Here is a 9,296-nt window from a genome sequence, read left to right on the forward strand (position 1 = left end):
TTGCTAAATTGTGTACATAAAAAGTATGCAATGAGACATGATTTATTAAAGTACTCAATGAGACGTGATATATTGTAAGTACTATGGATGGTACTTGCATAGCTTATATTTGAGGCTTGCTATTTCAACAATCTACTGATAAATTGTTTGTTTCCCACCTATGCCTTAAGAAGTAACAGTATGGCTCTCTGTAGTAGTTATTCCTGATTCACCTTCCTCTTAGCGATGCATAAGAAAATTGCTAGAATCTCTGCTCAAAGTAGATGCCAGTGGGGGCCTGTACATCAGTCTAGATGTGCATTGCCAAGAATGACTAACAGAACTCTAGATTTGTCAGTAGACACCTACACTTTATCAAAATTAAGCTCTTTTACTCTGTTGTGTACTTCCCTTTTCCAATACATTGTTATCGTTCTTAGAACATTTGAATGCTTCCAGTAGCTGGACAAAAACCAGGAAAACATTATGGAATCGGAGAATGAGAAAGAAATAATACTACCTAGGAATGACCAGAATAGTTCTAAGAATTGCTTAAGATTAAAGAAAGACAAAGCTTTTCGCAGATACATTACTAAGCCTTCCAAAGCGCTTCGTTTGAATTATGCATTCAGTGGGTTTCTAGAACAGAGTTTGTGTTTGGACAGCGTCCACATCTCTCTCTTTCTCTATATGCGCATTGAATGTATGCATAATGTGCAAGCATAGACAAGGCATGTCAACTAAAAGGACAACTGTCTGAGAAATATGTTCATACATGTTTTTGAGGAAACCATAATTAGACACCCACAGTTCAAGGCCTCACCGACGCATGAAGAACTGAATAACTTACTATACAACTTATTGGGTTTTCTATATAATTATACCAAGATGTTTTAGCAGGTTCTATCAGAAATCAGTACAGAGGATGCCTCCCACAAATGCGAGAGTTTGTTCAATTGTTGCAAAACAAAAAGATACATCTAGAGTAAAAGCTAGAAATCTGAACAAGGATATATAATAAAATGAAATTTGTAAATAAATAAGAGGAAATACAACTTGAACCTTTTAAGCAGAGAGGTGCAATATTTTTGAAAAAAATAAATTATTAAATAACAATTAATTAGTACATTTATAATTATTAAATAACAATTAAGTAGTTAATACTTTTAGGGGGTCATGGACTCGACCAATGGTGCATCAAAGCCGTTCACATTATTCAAACGTTGTGTAGTTTTTAACTATACCTAAAGGTTTATTGAAAATAATTAATCATAATAAAATGTAAAAAGCAATAAACAGGGCTCAAAATCTATATTTGGTTTAGTATTTTGTTGTCTGAAGAACGAATTCATTGACAGCTTACAGGATAGGACTTCAGGGCGTACATAATTTCAATGCAGAATTAAAATTTAGAAAACAAAAATTATAACTGAAAATCTGTATATATCATACCAATTCTCTCAAATCCTGCCAAACTTGTTTACCTTGTAAACGAAGCAATAATATTGAAATCAAAATTTTGCCTGTATACATATATACCATTGAAAGAATTAAAAGAATTCCTGGATACTACTACTATACAATAGTATTCGGCTTTATTCCTGAATCCTGATTTTGATAATAACCAATTTCAGGGGAACTGGAATCTCCTTAGATCACTATTAGCATTGGGAGGGCTAATGGAAACCCACAGAAGAGAGATGGTGATGGCCAACAAGCCTGACCATACAAATACTATGGTGGGAGTTTTTCCCCTCCTGCCCATAAGTCCCTTTGCAAAAGGATATAGATGGCAAAGCACCCAGAAGCTGAAGAAGACACCTCCCATTAGCTTACTCCACTGTGGAATTACACTATAAATAGTCCTGGACATTCCCACTGCTATGGCAATTATGTTTATCATCATTATTGTGATAGGGGGGATCATGAGACAACTCCATTTTATTACATAAAGCTCTGCAAATTCATCTTCGGTGTCATCATTGGCAGACTTGGAGGTAAGTGTGAAAGATATATCAATTCCTGCTACCACTTTTAACAGACCTTGTAAAACTGCTGCAGGGTGTGCACTGGTACCTCCTATCAGCCAAAACTGCTCATTTCTCCACCATTCTTCCAATGTAATTCCAGACCATTTGATTTCAAGAATTGCCAGCAGACAGAGTGTCACAGTGATGGTGAGCAAAAATGCAAGGAATGTAACATTCAGCGTTTGCACTATAAACTGTCCAGTAAAAAGGGAAAGTGCAGGCAGAAAACAGTAAACCATGAGAAAGATGGAGGTGAAGGGATAGATTCCAACATTTATGTAGGCTATCCTCTGCAAAAACTTCATCCTGCTACTGGCAAACAAAGCATTGTTGCGAGAAAAGAAGATCTCCACCGATCCAGTAGCCCATCTGAGGACCTGATGCAGACGATCAGTGAGATTGATTGGAGCAGTGCCCCTGAATGCATCTCTTTTTGTCACACAATACACTGATCTCCACCCCCTATTATGCATTCTGTATCCTGTAACAACATCTTCTGTTACTGAACCATAAATCCAACCCACCCTTTGTCCCCACTCAGTCTTATCCTCATACCAGCAAGATATGACATTGATTGCTTCAGCTACTGTAGCTGCATCCAGAGGCTCTCTAGGGCCTGCCAGGGCACCTGCAGGTCGACCAGTCTTTACTCCTTGCTGGTCTGCAAGAGGTCTTCCCTGATATTCTGCAATAGGTATAGATGCAGAAAGAGTGATGGAGTTACCAAACCTCTTGGGGAGAAGCTGAGACTCTAGATCTTCCTCTTCATTGCTTGAACCACTGAGTGATGGTGTAACTTTGCCCTTAGACTTATTAGAACCACGAGGATTTAAATTTAACTTTTTCTTCCTTCCACCACAACAGCCTCCATGTTCAGTGGCCCTTGGAGGATCAAATCCATAGAGAGCAATCCTCCTGAAGACACAGCCTGTGCCTACATACATGGGGCCTTGTAGTCCATCAAGGGCTCTCATGTTTACATCGAAGAAAACAGTGTTGTGATTGGCATACCTGTCATTTGGGTCCACTCCTTCAAACCTCTGGGGAAATTGGACATAACAAATCTTGTCTCCACCACCATCCATCATGAAGCACATTGCTTCTCTCAAAGCAAGAGAATTATAAACATAATGATCACAGTCTAAATTGAGAATGAATGGCCCATTAGACATGATAGCACTGGTGCGAACCAGACCATTCATGGCACCAGCTTTCTTGTTGTGATCACAACCAGGTCTTTTTTCTCTTGACACATATACCAGCATGGGCAGTCTAATATCTACTTCTGTTGTATCAATCAAATTGTCCTCTTCAGAGCTACCCATCAGAGGTTCTGAGCTTGGAGGAGCCAGCATGACCTGCAGTACAAAAAACCTTATAATTCTAAAATACAAATAAGGTAACTTCTAAAATTTAATGATAAGAAATTTTCGCAATCCATACTGTAGACAATGTTGCTTCTGGTTTAAATTGTGTGCAAATTTATGAATCAACATTTCATAAATTACGGAGTGTGATTTGAAACATTGATTCAAAAGCACACAATTTAAACCAGAAGCAACAATATCAACTTCTAAAACTGTCAATAAATGATACCATCCTTTTGTACAACCAGGATATAGACTGCAGCCTGCTGCTAAATGCATAGATTTGTAAGAGAAATTAGTGGGAGCTTAACAGGTAATTATATTATGAGGACTTTACCTGAATAATTCCCGCATGATCTCCTCTGGAGTGATCTCTGCTAGCAGAAATCCATGTACCGGGCCAATGAGCACCATCTGCCATCCAGGTAGCCTTTGGTACTTTGAGTTGCTCTGTAGGATCACCTCCTGTTTCAATATGTGCCCTCTTTGCCCGAATTTCCTCATGAGTATTGTAACCTTCTGATCGTCTCCTGATGGAATCTGGTAATGAATTAATCCTCACCTTGAATTCATCATACTCTCTCTTCACTCTTCTACGCTCCTTCACAAAATCTGGTCTCACTTTGTTCTTGGTAAAGTCTCGTTTTATATTGAAATAGGTGTCAGGATTGCGAGGCTCTATATTGTGCTTCCTGCAAAACGGTACCCAGATTCTAGCAAAACTTGCAGCCTCTGCAAGAGCTTCAAATGTAAGAAGAGAACCACCATCATCAGACAAATAGCAAGAAAGCTTCTCCACTGGATATTCAGCTGCAAGAATGGAGAGAATGGTATTAGCTGTAACAAGTGGAGGCTCCTTTTCTGGATCTGCAGTAGATACAAATACATCAATTCCAGGAAGATCAGACTTCCCTCTTGGGTTCTTAAGAGATGGGCGTTCAAATTTATCCTTGAGAACATTGAGATCTGTCACTCTATTTATAGGGCAAAGCTTGGGAAGCTGATCCAGAATCCATGAAAATGCAAACCAAATTTCACATACAACTGACATCCCCCACAGCCACATTGCATCTCGGTTGGGATGACGAATGCGCCATGTCAGAAAGAAACCAAGAGCCAAAAGACGGATTACCATCAACAACCTGCACCTCAGGAATATCGAAATTAGCTCCTAGTTTCAATCTTGGTTGAAAATCATACACTTCATACACAAAATATATGTTTAGAGCCATACAATTCTAATGCCTAAAGGTTATGGGAAAGAAGGATTAATCAGATTTCTGGAGTTAATTGAAATCATTCTCAGGAGAAATCAAGTCACATTTGCATCAGAATGATTAAATCATCGATATGATTGCTCTTATGCCATTAAGGATACCATATGAATCTGAGACTAAAAAACGACGTGATTAATCACGATTCAAGGAAATATACTTCATTTAGTATATTTACAGAATAACGATTCAAGGAAATATACTTCATTTAATATATTTACATAATGAACCCCGGTGAATCTCAGCTTCTATAGAAAGTGCAAGTGGGTTTATCTCATCAAGGGTCTAAAAAGACGAAGTTTAGTAGAAACATGGTTATGATTCTTCTGGCATAATATAAGCTGGTTATGAAGCGTAGTGCCTCCAATTAATTGAAAATGAAATATCCTATTGAAAATCATACGATTCATACATAAAATATATTTTAGAGGAAAACAATTCTCATGGCTAAAGGTTATGGGAAAGAAGGATAAATGAGGTTACTGGAGTCAACTGAAATCATTCTCAGGAGGAATCAAGTCGCATTTGCATCAAGACTGTCAAAGGAGGTGATAAAGTGCTCTGTTTTCATCAGAATGATTGAAGTAACGATATGATTGCTCTCGTTCCATTAAGGATGGTCATAGAATCTGAAAATTGAAAACAACATGATTGATCATGATTCGAGGAACTGTACATTTAGTATATATACGTAAGGAGCCCCGGTGAATCTCAGTTTCTAATGAATCTACGAGTAGGCTCATCTTACCAAGGGACTCATAAGATGAAGTGTAGTCTAAACATGGATGGTTATGATTCTTCTGGCATAAAGAAGCTAGATATAACCTGGCACCCTAAAAGTGTCTTCAATTAATTGAAAATGAAATATCCTATTGAATTGAAGCCCTATTATAAACATGCTTAGACTCTCTGTAATGAGAAATGAAATTGATCAGTAGAAGCATATAGAGAAGAATTGGTTTTGATTCTTCTGGTATAAAGAAGCTGGATATAACCTAGCAATACCCTAAAAGTACCTTCAATTAATTGAAAATGAAATATCCTATTAAATTGAAGCCCAATAATAATAAACATGCAATAATTAGACCCTCTGTAATGAGATATAAAATTTATCAGTAGTGGCACATACAGAAGAATCAATTACGATTCTTCTGGCATAAAGAAGCTAGATAATAACCTGGCAATAACCTAAAAGTGCCCAATTGATTGAAAATGAAATGCCCTCAAATGATATACTGTAATAAACTGCAATAGATAGACTGTAATGAGAAATAAAATTGATCTTTAGAGACATATAGAACAAAATCGGTCTCACTTATGGGAAATATAAGTCATCTGGTTATGCGATAAAGGCACTTGGGTCTATTAAAAGGCACCAAAATGAATCTCATAGAAATTTGATTGCCCACAACTATAGATTGTTCTACATAACAAGTGGAAATCAACTCAAAGACAACATAGCTCACCCTGTCTAAAGGGGCCATATATTGCCTGTAAAGGAAACCAGAACAAAATAAGCAAGGGTATTCAATTCCTTTTCTTTTGATTAGAATGGTTAAGCCTAGAAACCATCAGTCTATTGTCAAAAAGGGTATTAATCCTCTCTGATAAGGGACTCAAGGGAATCTTGTTATCCCCAAAATTACCTTTGTAAATCAGGTTTTTGTAGGGTGATATATACATAGCCACCAGACAAATTTCAAAGCCACTTTGGAAATTCAGAGATAAATTTTCCTATTGGATCCAAAAAAAATAGAATGCTATATGAACTCCAGATTATAATCACTATAAACCCAAATTCACGCTTCAGAAGCCTCTCCTAATGACTTCGTAAATTGTCCTACAAAACACAATTATGCTAGAACTAGTTGATCAGAGCATACCCAAAAGCCCAAAATCATGTACAAGACGAGAATTTTTACCTATATGGGCTGGGAAAATAACTTGAATCCTGTTAAAAGGGCCTAGGAGGATTTATTGGTTAATATCTAAACATGTTCTAAAAGAACTTTAAATGCGATTTTGGCATTCTAAGATTAGGATACAAATCGCTGGCCAAAACAAGCTTAGCTATGAGCAAACCATCCTACCTTAAAACTTTAAGAGAGTAAGTCTGACCACAAATTTCTCCGAAGTCTACAACATCCCGAAGGGCACTGACAGCTAGGTTTTATATCAAGCTCAAATCAAAATCACCATACACCTAGTAGGATCCATTTGAAATAATAGTGATTACTCTACGACTTTATAAAATGCCTGCAATGAAACAAATATAGCTAAGAACCGGCTATCTTCTTTTATTACAACTTCTAAAGATGCTAGAATTGATCAGGCCATACTCGAGATAAGAGTGTAGTACTTACCTATATGGGCTGAGGATTCCAGTTGAAATCTTTGCCTTTCTTGACATAGGCCTCCTTGCCTTCTCCCCAAAATTGGGAGGATTCATACTTCCATTAACCCCTTCTCCAGCATATCCTTCCTTGGGCCAGAGCGCATTGCCATACCCATAAGTTCCCTTGGTCTCGTAAAGCCATCGGTTGTGATCAAACTCGGGATTGCCATGGAAGCTCTTCCTAAGAGCTCCTTTCATTGATCTGACAAGCGACAAGCGCCGCTGCGGTTTGGATTCGGCCATAGGCGGTGGGGCAATATTCAGGGGAAGGTCATCTGCCTCAAAAGAAGAAGAAGTCTGAATCTGCCCTTCAGGACCCACAATTCCCCTATACTGCTCTTTACACCCATGGCACTGGCCGCCATTCTTTAGAGCATCCATATAACAGTCCCTGCAAACCATAAATTGACAGCCACATGGAATCAACCCCTGACCCCTTTCATCCCTCATCACCTTCCCATCGCATCCATCAACAGCACAGATTAAACCAGCCAAGGAACAGACCATTTGAGGATGCCCTTGTCTTGGGCTGGGCTCTCTGTCTATCACCTTATCCATCGCATGGATCCTAGTCACACTGTTGTGCCCCCCTGTGAAAATGTTGCTTGACACAAATTGCTGCTCTGCCTCTTTGGCATTGGCTTCCATTGTCTGTGTGGATGACCCAGAAACAGGATTGGACAAGTTGGGGCAGTTGTTGCTGCTGCTGTTGTTGTTGTGGTCTGGTGTTGGTGGAATCTGAACCGTGTATGACCTGGTAAATTCTGAATTAACTTCTTCTTCATCATCATCTTCATCTTCCTCATCCTCCTCAATGGATGCAGACTTGTATCTTCCCCCACTTGAAGCTCTTCTATTCACTACAGAAGATGGGGTATTAGGGTTTGGGCTTCCAATCCCCATGGCTCTGAAAGGCCTTCCCCCACTGCTGATAGAGATGGACAATGAAGATGCCGGAGATGCCATCGAATTCATTCTCTGCACCTACCCAACAATACGAGAAGCTTTCTCCTCGTTTAACATAAAATGCTTTTTAAGGCTACAACATTACTTATCCTCTGCCGTTCTGTACAGATGACAGAAATATACTGCAAACCCAAAAACTCACATTAACAGATTTCGCCTTATGAACAATCTATTTTGCAGATTTCCATGTGTTAACAAATGAATAATTGCCCAAAAACACAAAAACAAATTTCAGTGCTGCAAAAATTTCTAAACCTGATTGAGCAGATCTGATACGAAAATAAAAAATAAAACAAATCGCACAAGACGAACAAAATGAGACTCGAATTTTATTATTCACGAGTATCGGATACCTCTGCAACTTGAGATTTTTCCGCTGAAATGTAAGACTTTAAATGCAGAGAGAGAGAACCAAAGTTTTTCGAGGAAAAATAATTTCAAACTCTGGAGAGTATATTCTAAAATTGTCCTCTCGAATTGATGGAACGATTTTCTACGTGCAACGGTCACATGATCGTGATCGTCCGTTGGATTTTGATCGAGCGGGTAAGGTTGATTTGTAACGGTCAGTTCTCGGGAGCGGTACTCGTATACGTTGGACTGGGGGCAAATGTCTCTTATCTTCATTTTGAATTTAAATCTTATAACGAATTTTTTATTTTCATTTGACTTGGATAGATTTCACAGTTATCCCAACACCCAATTCAAAGCATTTTACAAAGTTCAATTTTTAATATTTTAATTTTAATTTTCACTTTTTCATTCTTCAAAGTACACATTGTGGTTTTAAAGTGACTTTATGATTAAAATTATGTGTTCAAATAGTTTATATATAATTAATTGATGATTAACATTATATGTGTTTAATTAGGTGATATAGATAGTCTTGTTTCAGTTTCATGATTAATTACACATTATAACATATGATTTTAGCTATGTTTTACAACTTAAAGTTGTTATGCGTTCATTTATACATTGTTCAATTTTTTAGTGAAAACTTTTTTTAGTCATATCATAAATACATGTTGTACTATGTTTGATAAAAGTTAGTTATTGTTTTATTCAATTTCTTTAATAGAATTATATATATTCTTTGTGATATATGATTTAAAAGGTTATTAGACTTGAAAAGACACTAATAAAACTTAAAATGTAATCACAAATAAAAATAAAAATGTATCAAAGAAAATTCTATCATTGGAATTTCTCTCATGTAGTCTTTATGGTTGAGTTATTACTAATTGTACACTTCTTCTTTTTAGCTACCTCTTGGTAGCTTTCATTC

General features: G+C 37.4%; 1 protein-coding gene across 2 annotated transcripts; it reads right to left on the minus strand.

Moving 5' to 3' along the window:
• Positions 1–1,484: 1,484 nt before the first annotated feature.
• Positions 1,485–8,439, minus strand: LOC131054262 (cellulose synthase-like protein D3). Of its 2 annotated transcripts, XM_057988738.2 has the most exons (4): positions 8,365–8,439; positions 7,014–8,133; positions 3,714–4,518; positions 1,485–3,367 (listed from the first exon to the last, which is right to left on the minus strand). In XM_057988738.2, the coding sequence occupies exons 2-4, from the start codon at positions 8,018–8,020 to the stop codon at positions 1,610–1,612; spliced, it is 3,570 nt and encodes a 1,189-aa protein (XP_057844721.1). In that variant the 5' UTR covers positions 8,021–8,133; positions 8,365–8,439; the 3' UTR covers positions 1,485–1,609. The 2 variants fall into 2 exon arrangements, with proteins under 2 accessions (XP_057844721.1, XP_057844720.1); XM_057988737.2 differs by having other exon boundaries at positions 7,014–8,437.
• Positions 8,440–9,296: the final 857 nt, after the last annotated feature.

This window comes from Cryptomeria japonica, chromosome 2, assembly GCF_030272615.1.
Source record: "Cryptomeria japonica chromosome 2, Sugi_1.0, whole genome shotgun sequence".
Classification (NCBI taxonomy): Eukaryota; Viridiplantae; Streptophyta; class Pinopsida; order Cupressales; family Cupressaceae; genus Cryptomeria; species Cryptomeria japonica.